The sequence below is a fragment of the Anser cygnoides genome, chromosome 2 (genome assembly GCF_040182565.1).
Source record: "Anser cygnoides isolate HZ-2024a breed goose chromosome 2, Taihu_goose_T2T_genome, whole genome shotgun sequence".
NCBI classification, from domain to species: Eukaryota; Metazoa; Chordata; class Aves; order Anseriformes; family Anatidae; genus Anser; species Anser cygnoides.
Genome location: NC_089874.1, coordinates 95,255,523 through 95,273,315, shown reverse-complemented (window position 1 = coordinate 95,273,315; position 17,793 = coordinate 95,255,523). Strand labels below are relative to the sequence as shown.

At 40.6% G+C, this 17,793-nt stretch overlaps 1 protein-coding gene across 2 annotated transcripts; it reads left to right on the top strand.

Moving 5' to 3' along the window:
* The first annotated feature begins 296 nt into the window (after window positions 1–296).
* FH (fumarate hydratase) lies at window positions 297–17,708 on the top strand. Of its 2 annotated transcripts, none has more exons than XM_066992656.1 (10): window positions 297–451; window positions 5,637–5,771; window positions 6,555–6,665; window positions 8,521–8,697; window positions 9,724–9,906; window positions 10,861–11,026; window positions 12,865–13,068; window positions 14,407–14,534; window positions 16,108–16,261; window positions 17,504–17,708. In XM_066992656.1, exons 1-10 carry the CDS (start codon window positions 323–325, stop codon window positions 17,644–17,646), a joined length of 1,530 nt encoding a protein of 509 aa, XP_066848757.1. In that variant the 5' UTR covers window positions 297–322; the 3' UTR covers window positions 17,647–17,708. The 2 variants fall into 2 exon arrangements, with proteins under 2 accessions (XP_066848757.1, XP_013050792.2); XM_013195338.3 differs by lacking the exon at window positions 297–451 and adding an exon at window positions 2,348–2,369.
* The last annotated feature ends 85 nt before the right edge of the window (window positions 17,709–17,793 follow it).

The following is a 17,793-nucleotide window of genomic DNA, read 5'->3' as shown; positions in this document are numbered from 1 at the left end:
TCTGTGCTGTGTATCAGGGGTTTCACTCAGCCTGGGCTGGGGAGCAGTGCTCGAGTGCCTCGCTTGGGTGGGAAGGGCAGAGGGAGCTCATCAAGGACTGCTCCAGCTATGGGTCCTTACCACGGGCTCCATCCATCCCCCAGGAGCAAACTGCTCCAGCACGGGTCCCCCATGGGCGGCAGCTCCCCCCAGACCCCCTGCTCCTGCGTGGGCTCCTCTCCGCGTCCCGCAGCAGGGCTCCTCCTCCTCCTCCTCCCTCCTGACGCCCGTCCGGGGCGGGTCTCTCCCAGCCCGCCGCCCTCCCACCCCCCAGCCCGACAGGATGCAGCGCTCCCTGCACGCCGCCCGCCGCCTGGGCGCCTCGGCCGCGCTCCGCGCCCCGCCGCCGCCCCCCCCGCCGCCCGCCTCCGCCGCCGCCTCCCGCTGGGGGCCGCCGCCGCGCGCCGCCATGGTGAGCACCGGGCGGGGGGGGGGGGGCAGCGCGGTGACCTCCAGCCGCCACCGCCGGCCGCCCGCGCCACGGCCCCGCCCCGCGCCGCCCCCCTGCCTCGGGGCGCGACGGCCGCGGCTGGGCCCCGACCCTGAGCGAGGGGCAGTTTTTCGCCCCCAAAAAGGGGAGGAAGTCGGGTTGGGGAGGGTTAGGGGGGTTTCTCGGGGTGCGTCTGGGGTTCGTCAGAGCCCCTGCGGCTTCCGAAAATAAAAATTAAAATAAAAAATCGGGCGGTTTCTGAGGGCTCTGTAGAAATAAGAATTCATTCGGGCGCTTTCTGAGCAGTCTTAAGATACGAGTAGGAAAAAAACGTGTTTTCACGAAAATGGGAGAAATCTGGGTTGCTGAAGGGCTAGGGAGGTCAGGCATCGGAACGGGTTGCCCAGGGCAGTGGTGGAGTCACCATTCCTGGGGGTGTTCGAGGAAAGGTTGGACGTGGTGCTTTGGGACACGGTTTAGTGGGTGACATTGGTGGCAGGGGGGTGGCTGGACCAGGTGATCTTGGAGGGCTCTTCCAACCTTAGTGATTCTGTGATTTTGTGATCTGTGACCCCTGAAATGCACTCTACGTTATTAGGCACGATTAGTTGACTGTGGGGCTGAAACATGGGGGACTTGCTTGTGGCATGTTGCTCAGTATGAAAACAAGATATTCAAAAGCAACCTTGAATCTCAATACTAACAGCTAGGATACTACATGAAGCCGTAGTCTCAGGTGCACCCATATGGATTTGCTCCTAAAAATGAGGTAACTAAGGGCTGCTAGGTGAATTCCAGCAGGAAGTGGGGTGTTCGGGATTTGATGCTCGTAGTAAAATTTACTACAATGCTAGTTCCTGCTCTGTCATAGTGAGTGTGGGATAGCAAATAGCATTAAAAAAAGGAAGCTCCCAAACGAGTGAACAAGCTGCGCGGTGAATGAAACGTGCCTTTATAGGAACACTGGTTTCAAAGCAGGTTATGTAATTCACAAGCCGTTGGCCTGTTGGTTGCTTCCCTTTTTTAATCTTCCTGTTGTGACATCCTCTAAGAAGGAATTAGAGATTGTGGCCTTCGTTTACTGGCTGAAGACCCCAAATTGTTGAAAGGCTGCAGTCTTACAATGAGTGCAGGTGTTTTGAGCTTTGTCAGGCGGAAATATGACCTGTCTGCGCTTAGGCATCGTTAATTTTTTGGGTTTAAATAACAGCAGATGTTACAGCAAAATGTCCCTCCATGAATCTAGAACTCCAACAGACCTTGAATTCTTACAGGAAAACCTTGTATATTTTTATTTTCAAAAATTAAAATGCTATCCATCTGCCAAAGGAGAGTTACGGAGCACAAATTCCATTTTCTGCTGGTTCTTAAAGATCCCTTTTGACATGCTAAAAATTATTTGAACTGAAATACTATATCCAAAAGCTGCCGCATCCTTAAATCAGAATATAACTTCCCACGGGAAGGATTATTGCAGCACTTCTTTTATTTGAATTTATATTGAATTGCCCGTTATGTAGCAATCGGTTCCAGCTGATTAGCTCCCTGCAGCAAGGCAAAAGTACACTTGTGTTTGCCTGACGGTGTAAGCTTCGGACTGCAGATTCTCGGGATTTGGGGGCGGGGTGGGGGGCAGAGCACTCCCCAGGCCTGTTAAAAAAGAAGAGAAGATTTGTTTATGAGGGGTGGTCATTCTGTGCTGAGGCGCACAGTGCTGGCAGCCTAAGCGAGCACTGGTGGCTGCCTTCGCTCGCGGCAGAGTTGCAGGGTTTGTGCTTGGCTCTGGACACAGGAGGCTTGGCAGGGCCGTGCTGCTGTCCCACCGCCGTGCTCCACGCTCCTCGCTACAGGAATGGCTGCAGGAACAGCTCCACGACAGCTCCTAGAGCCGCTCAAGAGGGTGAATATGAGGGCATTTCTTCACTGGGAGGGTGACGGAGCACTGGGACAGGCTGCCCAGAGAGGTTGTGGGGTCTCCTTCTCTGGGGATATTCAAAACCCGCCTGGTTTTGAATATCTCCACCTGGTCTAGGTGATCCTGCTCGGCAGGGGGGTTGGACTGGGTGATCTTCAGAGGTGCCAGCCTTGGCCATTCGGTGATTCTGTGAATCCCATCCAAGGAGCGGGGAAGCACGTTTTTTCATTTAAAAATGCAGACATTAAATTCTGCAAGCTGTTAGGTTCGTCAGCCAGGCTGAAGTCTGTAAGACGTTCGTGTTGATTTCTATGGTACCACGTGTACTTGCACAGTTAGGGGCTCAACCCTGATTAATGCCTGGGCGAATATCAGAAAATGGTGTCCCTTGCCTGCCAGAGTTCAAGACGTGTTTGGACTATGCTCTCAGTCATATGGTCTGAATTTTGAGTAGACCTGTGAGGAGCCAAGAGTTGGACTCAATGATCCTTGTGGGTCCCTTCCAGCTCGGGATGTTCTATGATTATATTCTCTGTATAGTTTTGTTTGGTCTTGTTTGTGTTGTTCTTGCCTTCGCTTAAGGCATCTGATGCTAATTATTGTTTGGTTTTGAGTAGTCAATATAGGTAAGTACTGGAATTTAGTTTACTTACTTTAATACGGATAAAAAACAGTACTTTCTTTTTTTCTTAGTGTTACTTGTCCCTCTGTTAATCAGCAAACGACATTCAGCTTGAAGCAGCTTACGCTGTTAACTTCATGGGAGTCTGTAAACGTGTGTAATGAGGAATTGGCTAGGGAAGTAAAATTTATTTATTTATTTTTAATAACAGGATTTTGTTGTTAAAAGGTTCTTGAACTAGGGGCTACTGATCCCTCCTGGCCCTGTTTATCTTTGTTTCTCCATTGTTGACGCTGGAATTACGCATGAGGAATCACTTGTGCAACTGCTAGCATTTTTTGTCTAGAAGGTTACAGACCATTTAACTTTTTTATACTGAGTGTGGATACTTCTGGTGATTGAGCCACTGACTGTGTCAAGAGCTTGGAATTCAGTTGATTCTGCTTAAGCAGCTCTAAGGAAAGCCTCATCTTGTCTGCTTCCACCAGGTGTCCGATTATCAGGAGTGGGAATTTCAGAGGACAGTAGACATCAGTGATATTTATCTGTTTTTTGTTGACATGAACATGAATTAAAACAGTGATCAACTCAGAATCAAGGGGGTTAGAGAAAGTCTGGAGGGCGTATCGGCCCGTGCTAATCAGTGTGCCTGTGGGGTCAGTGTCTGTGGGAGAGTGAAAAGCGAGGTCTGGGGAGTGGGACAGCAACCCAAGAGCTAACCCTTGCTACTTGTGGGCTGGGCTGCCGTTTCTTTTGGGTCGTACACAACACCTGCTCTGCAAGAGAACCTCGTGCAAACAGGGATGATGTCTGGTGCGTGTTTGCCGGTGTACCTGATGGCAGGGCCCCTTGTGTGGCTGAGAGCACCGCTTAGGACAGTGAAAAGACCGGACTGCTCGCACTGCTCCCGCCTGCCTCTGGCCATCCGCAGCGATGCGGAGCTGGGCAGGCTGCTGGAGAGCCTCTGCTGCTGCGCACGCACGCCGAGACCCGTAAAACGGGGAGCAAATAAAACTGGCCAAGAAACGAGAGGAACAGTATGGTGTTGTGGTGTTCCTCTCGTTTCTTGGCCAGTTTTTCCTTCAGCATTCCCAGCATCACTTGGCAAGTTTGTTGGTCGGCTCCTTGTGAGAAAAAACGTTTCCTTTCACTTGCCCTGAGCGTGGCTCTTGCTAGCCAAGTTATGTGGCTTCTGTTTCTTGGAAGAGGCAGGCAGAGAGCACCTAATACCTCTTGCCATTCTACTGATGCTTTTTTTGGCCTCGATTTTCCTTCAGTCCCCAAGTTGTCTCTCTTCTGAACTACAAAGTTAGTCTTCTTAAGAAAGCTGTTCCCCACCTTTGATCAGTCTTACTGCCTTTTCCTTGAACAGTTTCCAATAATAAGCTTTTTGAGATGAAAGTAATCAAATCTGCACAACGTTTTCAAAATACAAATAAACTGCGATAGCACAGAGATGTTTCTTCCTCTATCCTCTGCTTTTCTTCCTAGTTCCTCACGTTCAATTTTCTTCTTTCACCACATTGCATCACTGAGTTGGTGCTTTGATGCTTGATGTTACCCCAAGGACTCACACCTGAGGGTCATAGTTAGGCCAGAGCCTGCCACTGTGTATGTATATATCCTACCTATGAAGCTGGGATTTGTGGTTAAAAATTCAGAAAGGCTTCTTCCCCTTCCTGAAGACGGTGCAAGAGGGTAACCCCCTGTTGTGGGGAAGGGTGAACATCTTCCTCACAGCAAATTGGGGCTTTGCTGACAGAAATCTGGGGAGAAGAAGAGTAAAGCTGCTCTTACTGCTTCCTGTCCAGTCCCGTACCTTGTGGAGCTGCATATGAGTGTGACTGCGTTGTCATAAATGAATGGATTATTTCTTAAACAAACAAAAAAAAAAGTAAAAATTTACTCTTCAGTTGATGTACATCAGCTAAACTTTATTTACTTCTGGCTGCGTTAGATAATGCATGCTAGGTGTATATATGTGATACATAAATCTTGCCTTACCTAAGCACAAAATATACCTATGTACAGTTTCTTAATGTTGCTCAGCTACTTTGGTTAGGGAAACTGTCTTCCTGTTTTTTTGGATTTAAGGCAGGAATTACTGCCAGTAACTTGGAACTGAATTAGCTGCTCTCTTCCAGTACTTTAATTCTGTCAGGTGCGCCGTGTGGATTTCAAGTAGGGTTTTTGTTACACGCATGTTGCCTGGGTGGATGCCATCTGCATTGCCGTGCCCCTTTGTAAGTTTGTTTTAACAAATCAGCCATTCTGTAAATTGTAAAATGAGTTGCCAAGGCTTCAAAAGAAATCGAGTCTTTATCAGTATGACTTGTGTCATACAGTGAGCAGCCAAAGTCCTAAGTCTTTCAGTGCTGCATGTCACCAGTGGGTCTGCTAGGCTATATATTCGTAGTTGTGATTCGTTTAGTGAGACAGGTATTCACACTAGGAAAATGTCTAAAGTTTGAGGATATAATTAGAAAAATACCTATGACCACACACCGCAGCTGTGTATCTTTGTTATCTTTTTTCCCCTTATTGTGCATTTTTTCTTAACCGTGTCTCCTTTCAAAAAGGAGGTGCTGTTTATTGGTGTTATAAGCATACCTTTTTTTTCTTTTCCACAGTCCACTCAAGAGTCTTTTAGGATAGAATATGATACTTTTGGTGAACTGAAGGTCCCAAGTGACAAATACTATGGTGCCCAGACTGTAAGATCTACGATGAATTTCAAGATCGGAGGTGTTTCAGAAAGGATGCCAGTAAGTAATTCAAGCTTGTGCTCATTTATTCTCTGCCAGTATAATTTGTATGTGAGTGAATACCTTTTTTTAGTCTTTTGCTGGGAAAATGGGCAATTAAAGATATTAATTTCATTGTTAAGTTACTATTCTGTGGTAGTTTTTTTTTAATTTACATAAATTGGATATAGTTTTTGAATAATTAATTTATTCTTTTTTTTTTTTAATGAGGTAGATAGAAGTCTTTCAATTTCCTGAAGACCAAAGGCTATGGATAGAGTAGTTCCCTGTATAATTACGTTCACTCTAGTGTTATGTAGTTTGTTACTGAAGATGTTTAGTTTGGCATGGACTGATGTGAAATTGCTTTTTCACTTGTGGCTGGGCTTAGAGCATAAGTGTACGCAAACTTTGTCATGCACTGTTTTTGCCTGTACTGGAACAAGCCAGTTTGCCTTCAAAGATTATATTTTAGAAACAGATCTAGTTCTTCTTTTCTGTAAATGTTAATGCATGTAGTCCATCTTGATACATATAGCATAACTGGACTTGGAAGGAAAGGGTGAGCGATGTACATACAGCTTTCTGTACTGCTTGGGTGAACGTTACTTATAATGGGAGCACAGGTTGTCTGACTTAGATGGCTCCTTGGTTGCTTGATGGACTATTGCTGCATTTAAGATCAGAAGGAGGTTGATTTAGAACTAGATCTGCAGTATGGGTTTCTAAATGTCCTCTGTTGGAAAAAAAAAAAGAAAGAAACAACAACAACCAAACATATTTAAACTCATTCTTGTGTCTCAGGTTCAAGTTATAAGGGCTTTTGGCATCTTGAAGAGAGCAGCAGCTGAAGTAAATCAAGATTATGGTCTTGACCCAAAGATTGCTAATGCTATCGTAAAGGCAGCAGATGAGGTAGGAATGAACTGTTGAAAATACTAGAACTGACACTGTATTTTTGGTTAGCTTTTCGTGGGAATACTGTTTGAAGGCTGGGGGAAGACCTCTTGGGTTTCTTAAATAGTTCAAGCAAAGCATTTATTATTAAACTTTGTTTGTCAGGCTCAGAAATCTTTTACTTAATGTTTTACTATTCTATGCTTTTAGACATTTTAGAATAGTGTTGCAATGTATTTTGGTGTTTAAGTTACATAAAAAAAAAAACACGTAATTTTTCCTCACTATTAGGGCTGCCTACTACTTGCATGTTTTTGGGATGACTCTTACCAGATAAACAGTATAAAGAAGTCTAGGAAGGGAATAGAATTTTGGTTCATTCAGCTAATGTGAAATCTGACATGCAAGCAAAGCTTTTCCTCTTTGGAAGTCTCCAGTCTGTTAATCCATTGCATCTCTGTAGCATGAAGACCATCTGCAGTATGAATAGTTTCTCTGTTGCTGGTCTGTTTCCTCTTCAGACTTAAGGTTACTAGTAAATCTATGCTTTTTGAAGTATCACCCTGCCCACTGAAGTATCACAGTATTTGCAGAAGCCACGTCCTCTCTCTACCATCTCTAACACCATGAATCCCAAGTACCAAGAGCTTTGGAGAACTCCAGAATATGATTTCAGGAGGACTGTGATGTAACCTGAAAATCTGGAGATTGTTATCTAGCCTCAGAGTTGTAACAACAGATCTCCTGGTTTGCATTCTGAGTTTTTCTCAGGTTGATATCTATGGGGGTGATACTTAAGAGCACAGATTTTGATACTACTGTAAATGTACTTAGAAAAAATTCTCTAAATACATACAAGGTTCAACAGGGTCCAAAAAATGTAGATGGAACAGGACAATATTCCTACCTGTTGCTTTGTCTTGATTTAAGACAGCAGTTGTCACAGCTTACCTGCAGAAGATGTAAGTTGATGTAGGCATTTGTAGTTGATCAGGACCTTGTTCCCATGGGTAATCTGCAAGTCAATGCATATGAATCTTTTTAGGTCTGTGTGATTCTCTTGTTTATATGCTCCATTTGTCGCATGCCCACTGACCTTTGGCAAAAATACCTCTTCTGGGAGACCATTTTCCATAGGGAATGACTTTCTGAATGCCTCAAATTCAAATTGTTGTGTAGTTGTTATCTGTTCATGATGAAACTGTGCAGCTGTTGAACTTGATTTCCGAGGAGAAAGCAGGGCACCCATGCTGATGAGAAGTTTGTAACCGGATAAGCAGACAGAAAACGGACGTTTCTGATACCCAAAGGATGGTCATGAATCAAGGAGACACAACACTGAGTCAGTACCTTGAAGCACCTTAAGTACTGATTTAGAAACTACTTAATAACATGTCAGGGAAGGAAAATATCTTAACCTGAACAAATAACTATGGAAGGGAGAACCAGCACTTACTACCTCTGCTTCCACCCAGGGGGATCAGAATCTGAACTGCTTTAAAATTTGGGAAGGAGGAGATGTTTTTGGACCTATAAAATCATCTGGATTTGGGAAAGAGAATAGATAACTTAAAAGACCGTGTTTTAATCTTTTATATCTATGACTATAGAAAAGGAAATTAAATTATATATTTCTGGGTGTTTTAGAACTTAACATCTTCAAAAAGCATAGCAAACATTTTTCGCCCTTTTAATATTTAGTATAAAAACACCAAACTCTTCTTAATTATTCCAGTGTAATTATAAATATAATCATTGTGAATTTATAAATATAATGGAAAACTGTTTGAATTATAGCTATAAAATTCTCAGTTTATGCTGCTTATTATTTTTTCCCAGTAGAACAGCGCTTCTCTCTCTTTTTCTATTATAGGTAGCTGAAGGAAAATTAAACGATCACTTTCCACTGGTGGTGTGGCAGACTGGGTCTGGAACTCAAACCAACATGAATGTCAATGAAGTCATCAGCAATAGAGCCATTGAGATCATGGGAGGCAAACTGGGGAGCAAAATCCCAGTACATCCAAACGATCATGTTAACAAAAGTCAGGTCATTATACTCACATTATACTTCTTTTAATGTCAAAAATATTCTTTTTGAATTGTGAATTTCAAATTCTCTTACAGCCACTGTTTAGATAAGCTTTGTATATGGTTAAGTACATATGTAAACATATGGGAAAATAAAAATATATGGAAAAGTGAGTTCTGTTTACAGCCTTGTTGACAGTTTTCCAGGTTTTAGGTTTTTCAGATTAAATCAACTTTGAAATGTTGCTCAGTGACAGTATGAATTTTTCAGATTAAAAACTCTGAACCTTACCTATGACAGATGAATTCATACAAGTTGTAGTAGGCAGAGGTGGCTTGGTGACAACCGCTGCTACTGCAGCCAGTTTTAAAGAAGCTAAATATAGATCCAGTTTCTTGAGGTTGAATACACGTAGCTGCTATCTCCCTACCATATTACATAAAGCATGTAGAAAAAATAATAAATTGGCTAAATGTCCTGTAATTGGCAAGTGAAATATCCATTTCATATTTTTTCCCCAGGGATTTTAGTACACATGTTTATTATACTTCACTCTTAATATTTTGTTCAGATTAGTTGAAGTTTGAGCCAGTAAGTTGCTTGCATCCCTTCCTGATCTTTTGTGCTTACTCAGTATCCTGGGAACTATGGAATTACCACTACCTAATCAGTGTGTTGAACTTTTAAAGTCACCTACAGTTTCTTTAAAATCTTCTGTCCATTCGTTATCTGTCTTTTGTAATTACTGTAGCAATTTTTTTCTTTTTTTGTCCCAGTTGTTTAATGAACAGTCTAGTTATGAGGGTATAGTTACTTTCTGTGGGTATAGTTATAAAAAGCTGATTTTATTAGAAGGATGCTAGGCTGGAGTTCAGAAGATTTGATTATTTCTTCAGAGTGACTTGTGGAACACTGCCAAGGTTTCTATGCTGTGCTTAGTTTCTTCTTCTTAATGAAATAAAGAGAATAAAGCCGTACGTGTAAATCTTACAGGTACTATGGTGAGAAAAGTCTGTAAAGAAATTTCTCAATATTCCTTCACAGAGTTCCAATGACACTTTCCCAACAGCAATGCATATTGCTGCTGCCCAGGAGGTTAATGAGGTGTTGTTACCTGGATTAAAGAAGCTACAGAATGCACTTGAAGCGAAATCCAAAGAGTTTTCCCAAATCATAAAAATAGGACGCACTCATACACAAGATGCTGTTCCACTTACGCTTGGACAGGTAAAAATAAATAAATAAAACATTTGTTTCGGGAAAAAAAAAGTAAGTGTTGTGGGGGAAACAGAGGCAAATGTGAGAAGACCTAAATTAGTTGATAGTTTAAGATAAATTAAGTAGCTGGCTGAATCTCAGTCAGAGTATTTTTATCTTTTTTGGAGTTTTCTGAATGTTGTATTCCTAATAACTGCGTTGCAAATTTTCTTAAAATTTTCCATGCATGTTTTATATCTAATGGTAGCAAGATATAAATGATTTCAAAATGATGTGTGATTACCAAGTAATGAAACACATTTCTTTTATACTGGCATCAGAAGGAACAAGGTAGATTTAGTCTGTAATCTCTGATCTCATGTAAATGAGGTTTTGACAACATACAGAACTACTGAGTATTTAGAACAAAAATCTTTGATACATGATCATACATATATGACAAATCTTATTATATTGTCAAGAATGGCTTATATTACGTTACTTGGTAAGATATTAATTTAAAGTGAACTGATAAAAATCCATAGAAAATTTGTGGGTCTTTATTTTAGTTAGTAAGAAGCCCACCCGTGCATTCCCTGGGGGGCTGAGAGCAAACAAAGCCCAGGAGCCATTTGCTAATTGTAACTTGAGACTTTGTTAATTTAATTTGAGATCTGATTTACCTTGGATTCAGATCCTACAAAGTATATTACTGAAGTATAAGGCAAGAGAAAGATGCGTTGTATATAGATTTTTATATATGTAGGTTCCTTTTATGTGTAATTGCTCCTGCTGTGTGAGCAGGCTTATAATAGATATAAATTATCCTTCTTAATGAGAACATGTTTTAGCATCTGGGTTGATTTCAGTGCCTTCAGGTTTTTAAGTAATTGAGCACTGTTGTTAACAATCTAAATAATTCTACTTGCTTATTCCTTTTTGTCTTCTTTGTGTTTTATTTTTTTATGCTCCATTCTTCCAAAGGAATTTAGTGGCTATGTGCAACAAATTAAATATGGTGTGGCTAGGATTGAGTCAACCATGCCAAGGGTCTATCAGCTGGCAGCTGGTGGGACTGCAGTTGGTACAGGATTAAACACAAGAATTGGCTTTGCTGAGAAGGTTGCTGCTAAAGTGGCTGAACTGACGGGTGAGGAATGATGTTTCAGAGTTATCGGTAAAGCAGTATGTGGAAAACAGTCAAATTCACGCTAAAATGTTCAGTTTCCATGCTTCTCCAAGTTCTCAAATTGTTTCTGTATTTTAGTAAGAAACTTTCTGTTAATGCTGTGTGTTGTAAACCTTATACCCAGGATTTTGCGTGCAATGTATTTTTCTAATTGTGCTCAGTGCAGTGAGAGTGACCGCCATGAGTAAGGTTTATTGGAGATGGGTTCTGTTTCAGACTTCTATTATTAGCCCAGCCATAATATGCCTGTTTTGATCTCTGCTTCTCTTAATCTACAGTGACTTGCTGCAAAAGAGGGGGAGAAACAAACAAAAAAAACCTTCCAAAAACCCCTAGTTTATTCATGTGAAAGAGTACAAGGTAGCTGCCTGATTTTTGATGCTGGCTTTCAAGATCTTTGTAGATCTTGAATCTTAATTTACAGAGCCACTGATTGTTTTGATTGTAGACTCCTATGTCACAATATCTGTCTTTAAAATGTCCCCAAAGTGAATGTATACATATTTCATGTAAATTTAACATCTAAACATCTATAACATCTAAAACTGCTTATCAGCAGTATTTTTATATTAATGGGTTTGTTATTCATAATTTATTAGAGGGCCAAGATTTTCTTGTACCCTGGTGGGGAAGAAGTAACATGATGACTAGCACCTGCTGAGAAGCAGTAAAGGGCTTGTTTTGGTGCTTGAATAAGCCACGAGAGCTTTAGGAAGCTGTCCCATCTCACCCTTGTTAGGTGTACCGTATGTGTGGGTTGTACAAGTTTAAAACAAGAAGAGCAGACCATTTAAGTTCCTTGTGTTCTTAGATATTACGTTTGTTGGCAAAGGCAAAATGGGAAGTTTGGAATGATTCTGGCAGCTGTGAGATGCAGAAGCCCATGCAAATGGGGCAGGAGCCAGTGTTTGGCAGGAGCTACAAAACACAGCAGAACTTTTGCTGTTCCTGTAGCAAATGGGGTTATGCTACTCTTGTTGGTTGAACTGGTAAAGTGAGCTCAGACCAGTAATTTTGTGGCACAAGCCCAGCCCACAGTCAGCGTTCCTGCACACCCCCTTACTGATGCCCATTACCGCTAATAAAATTCTGCTGAGAATTTTCTTCAGGGGAAGATCCTGAAGAAATTTTTTTGGTTGTGGAACTTAGCTGCAAATTGCAGACTTACTTAACATAAACAGAGCTGTTGTTCCCCTGCTTTTGCTGTTGACGGTAGTTTCAGGCATCTTAAATCATAGTTTTCCCATGTTCTGTCTGGTTTGTTGTTCCTTTGCAGTGCTGATGCTTGGATGCATCTTTTTTTCTTTAAGTAGCTAATGCCATTGCAATTACTTTTTATTTATCCTAATGTCTGCACTGCGCTGCAAAAGCCTATTTTCATAGCTGGGAGAAAACATCCTTAAAATCGATGATCTTAAAAAAGTAACTTGATAAAAGAGAAGAAATGCATATGTCTGGGCTAACCTACAAGAGATTATTGACATTTATATTGTGGTGGAAGGCAAACGCTGTGTTGCTTCAGGTGAGACACAGCATGGGAGTTTGAAATCTATAACTTTGCTGCAGGTTGATGCTCAAATGTCATGTTCTTCTGTATTTTAGTGACTTTTATTGTGCCTTTTGTATTGAATTGAATCAGTTTAAGAAATATGTTTGTGAGGAAATGTCCAGAGAAGAGTGAAATGAACTTACAGTATTATTAATATAATTTTATATTAAGCTAATTAAGTGCTAGATCATCTGCTTTATGTCTGCATGGAAGTGTCTCACCGGTTTCATATTTTCCACCCTCCCTGTAGGTTTGCCTTTTGTCACTGCTCCAAATAAATTTGAAGCCCTCGCAGCTCATGATGCTCTAGTTGAACTCAGTGGAGCTATGAACACAGTGGCATGTAGTCTGATGAAAATAGCTAACGATATTCGTTTCCTGGGTTCTGGACCACGCTCTGGACTAGGAGAACTCATCCTGCCTGAAAATGAACCAGGAAGCAGTATCATGCCAGGTACAGAGGAAACATACAGAGAAAAATCAGAGAAAATTTGTCTTTTTTTTTAATTTCATTATTGTTCTGGACCTTAGCAAAGGTCCAGAAAGATACTTACCAAAAGATATTTAACCAAACACCCCCCACAAATGTTAGTAAGTCCATGATTCAACACTTCTGTCAGTTTTTCTTCTCCCATATTTCACCAAAACTGTGCTCATAAAAATGCTTGCACAGCTGTGTGTTGGCAAGTATATGAAAGTGAGTAATATCTGTAAACTTGTACTATATTAATACAAACATACTTCTCAAAACCTTCTTTTGGAATTGCAAGATCACTACTATTTTCAGGTAAAGACTTTCTGAAACAAGCTTTACATGGTTTAATCTATGAATTATAGCATCTGCTAATTGAGGATGTATTGTATTAGCAATACTATGATGTGCATTGTCTTTACTTCCTAACATTATTAATGTTGTGTGCTCAGATTTTCCTTTACTGCAATGATTCCATTCTATGGGAGAATAAGAAAGGAAAGTATAATATAATATCATTCCTTGCCTCTCTCCTGAAAAGTTTGTACATATGACTGTTGTAGATCCAAAACTATTCTAAGCGTGTTCTTCTTGTACGATAAATTATGAAAGGAAAAAGTTGTGAGTATATCTGGCTTTAAATAGGCAGATAATGAATGCTCTTATTAGGATTAATTCTAGAAACGAAATCAACTGTAAAACGTTCTTGTTGGCGGATGCCTGAATTTTGTGTTTGTTTGTTTTTGTTTTGTTTTGTTTTCCTGACAAAGTAAACAGAGTGTAACAGTTTTGTTACAAAATACTATTAAAAAACTGTGATACTTTTTTTAAGTTGACTGAGATTTGGTAATGATTTACCAGAAACATCTACCTACTCAAATAAAGACAGATAATAATCTCATAACTATTAAGAGCTGCTTAGCTCGTGCACATTTAGTCGAGCTCTCAAAGGCTGTGCTACAGCAGCCTCTGGTGTTGGAGGTGGCCTTCTTTAAAACTTGATATTCCACAAATCTTTCTTCCCTTTCAAAAGAAGAGAATACAACTGAAGGTTTTATATTTTGCAGAGAATGGGGAATTAATTAAGACTGGTGAGCTTCGTTTTAAGTTTATAAGGCATAAGAAATCCTAGCTGAATTACTGCAACAGTACAGTGAATTGAACATCACTTATGGATTTTATTTTTTTTTTAAGTTCTGTGGTGAACAGAGGAGTAAGACGTTACCTCCTACAAAATGTCTTCTGTTCAACGTGATTTGGAACAAATGATTTATTTATTTATTTTCTTATTCTTTGGTAACCTTTTTCTCTCCCAAATAGGAAAAGTGAATCCTACCCAGTGTGAAGCAGTGACCATGGTGGCAGCCCAAGTTATGGGAAATCATGTTGCTGTTACTGTAGGAGGTAGCAATGGACATTTCGAACTGAATGTTTTTAAGCCTATGATGGTAAGTTCAAAAAGTTGTAAAATGTCTCGGACTTCTGAAGTCATCACTTAGTCAGTTAACTAGGGAAAAAGCTCAGTGAATTTTTGGTCAATACAAGCACTGGAGAATCCGATAAAATGTGAGAATACATTTTATTATTTTTATGGTAATAACTTGTTATTTTGACAGGGAACTGGCAGTTTTTTTACATGAATCTATGTTATACTGTTTAGCATTTATCTTAAAAATGTGTGTTCATTGGTCAAAGGAAGCAGGGAGAGAGGACCACAATCTGAGACAAACTTTTGTCCAAAGCCAGAGAGAGTTTAGTATTTTAGCTAAAATTAGGACTTTCTCATTTTATATACAGAAAACTCTTACTAGTATCTGTTTCTGCGGAATACCAAAGTTTATATGCTTTTGGCAACTGTTAGATAAAACTGTAAATGATTGGTCTTAGATCTCACTTCCGTAGGGTAAGCAGGATACACTAGGGTACATACTGCTGTTTTTCTATATTTTAATTTTAAAAAGTCAAGATAGTGAAGTGTTAACAAATCAACTGGTACTGGAACATTTTCAAATCAAGTCATAATACTTTTATTCTTTGGGTTATATACATTTTTTCTTAAAACTAAGAATGAAAAACGGGAGAAATTGAGGAAAAGAATATAAACAATAGGATCAAATCAGAAGATTGTGGAGAACTGTGTGTAAGATGGTGAAGGAATATTGTAGATTAGATTAGGGTAGGATGATAGTTTAAAAAAGAATGAAAATGTATTGTGGAAAAGATCCTAATATTATATAGAAGTAACAAGAAAGCTTTTGATTTTCTTGTCTTTTTGTTAGATACCAGAGGCATGAGGAAAGTAGTATGCCGTATGTTCTTTTTCTACACTGCGTATACTGGTTGATACTATTTTTTTTTTTTAATATGTTAGAAATTATTGAAAGAAAATTGAAATTCTATAATCGTTTTTTTTTTCTTCCTGTTTGTTTAGGGTACTGTTTTTACACCCCACCCCACCCCCCTCCGTTTGAACAAAGTTTTAAGCATATAGCATCTGGTTTTGACAGCCCTGACCCCCACCCCCAAAAAATCATAGCAGAACATAAGTTCTGATAGAAACAGACACCCCTTAACAAGAAAAAGAAAAAGCTGGTATGTTATAGATTGTCAAGGCAGATGGCTAATGCCAGACATTTTTGTACTTTTTATTCTAAAATGTCTTCTTTTGATTGGTACTTGGGGGGTGGGAGAAAAAATGACCTCGAATTAAATTCCTTTATGTATTTTTTTACTTGGTATTTGTGAACTGTTCTAACAAAACATCTGTACATGCTGTGGTCTTTTTTGGGCAAGAGTTCTTCATCTCTTACATGATTTTCACAAAATTCTTTTAAATGGGAGTGGCTGAGCTTAGCCTGCAGGGGGAAGAGGGATTATTATTTTATGTACTACTTCTCTGCAAACTAAAGAAGCAAGTTTTAGGGGAAAGAGGAGCATTGGTTATGAGCAAATGTGCCTGACTGCGCAACAATTAATTTATGAATGTAATAACTGGTACTTTTTTTTTTTCTTTTGTGTTAGATTAAAAATGTTTTAAACTCTGCAAGACTTCTCGGAGATGTTTGCGTTTCTTTCACTGACAACTGTGTAGTTGGAATCCAAGCCAATACTGACAGGATCAACAAACTAATGAGTGAATCTCTGATGTTGGTAACAGCACTTAACCCACATATAGGTAGGTTTAAAGCTTGGAAACTTGTCAAAAAATATTCTGAAATATTTCACAGTAACGTTATTTTGCACGCGTTATTTTTATCACCACAATGTTTAGGAAACCAAGTTCTGGGCCAGGCCATAAAGGTAGTTTACTTTAACGTCACTAATTACTGTGAGTGGTGAAAAAGATGTGTTCTGCTTGAATAACAGTGCCTTAAAGAAATGATTCTGAACAGAAGTCAAGAAAAGGAGATTGAGAGAATTTGTATACCTGTCGTCCCAATATGACCTTTAATGATAATGAAAAGTGAAAGATTACAATCTGTGTTTTTATTTTAAAGAAGAAAGTCACATAAAACGTTTATGTAAATGCATTGAGGCCTGTTTAGGATACCTACGTTAGGAGACTGAATGCCACCTGTGCTCAGGTGGCCAAGAAGGCCAACGGCATCCTGGCCTGTGTAAGAAGCAGTGTGGCCAGCAGGTCGAGGGAAGTGATTGTGCCCCTGTACTCGGCTCTGGTGAGGCCGCACCTCGAGTACCGTGTTCAGTTTTGGGCCCCTCGCTACAGGAAGGACATGGACGTGCTCGAGCGAGTCCAGAGAAGGGCAGCGAAGCTGGTGAGGGGTCTGGAGAACAAGTCTTACGAGGAGCGGCTGAGGGAGCTGGGCTTGTTCAGCCTCGAGAAGAGGAGGCTCAGGGGCGACCTCATCGCTCTCTACAGTTACCTGAAAGGAGGCTGTAGAGAGGTGGGGGTTGGTCTATTCTCCCACGTGCCTAGTGACAGGACGAGGGGGAATGGGCTAAAGTTGCGACAGGGGAGTTTTAGGTTGGATGTTAGGAAGTACTTCTTTACTGAAAGGGTTATTAAGCATTGGAACGGGCTGCCCAGGGAGGTGGTGGAGTCACCATCCCTGGAGGTCTTTAAAAGACGTTTAGATGTAGAGCTTAGGGATATGGTTTAGTGGAGTACTTAGTGTTAGGTCGGAGGTTGGACTCGATGATCTTGAGGTCTCTTCCAACCTAGAGAAATCTGTGAATCTGTGAATCTCTGAATTTACCACCTACATGAAGACCATTTTAAGTAAGGAGTATAATACATCTGGTGGATGTTTTCTGCAAATCGAGTTGTTTAGTAATAGCAATACCTCACAAATTTATTTTCCAAAGATGAAGTGTCCTACTTTTTTTTTTTTATTATCTCTAATGAAAGTCTTTTGAAACTGCAAGTAGCTGAATTGTTCGTGTTGGTTTGTTGCAGGGTACGATAAAGCAGCCAAGATTGCCAAAACGGCACACAAGGAGGGGACAACGTTAAAAGAAGCCGCCATAAAGCTGGGGTTCCTCACGTCAGACCAGTTTGACCAGTGGGTCAAGCCTAAAGACATGTTGGGACCCCAGTAACCGCTTGGAAATAAACGTGTTCTTAACTTAAAAGCGAATAAAACAAAAGAAATCTGATGTGATTTATTTGGGTTCTCATGTTTTTGTGGTGTTTATTGCTTTGAACACATCTGGCTGCGCGCTGGGGGGATGAGGGCAAAACCCCAA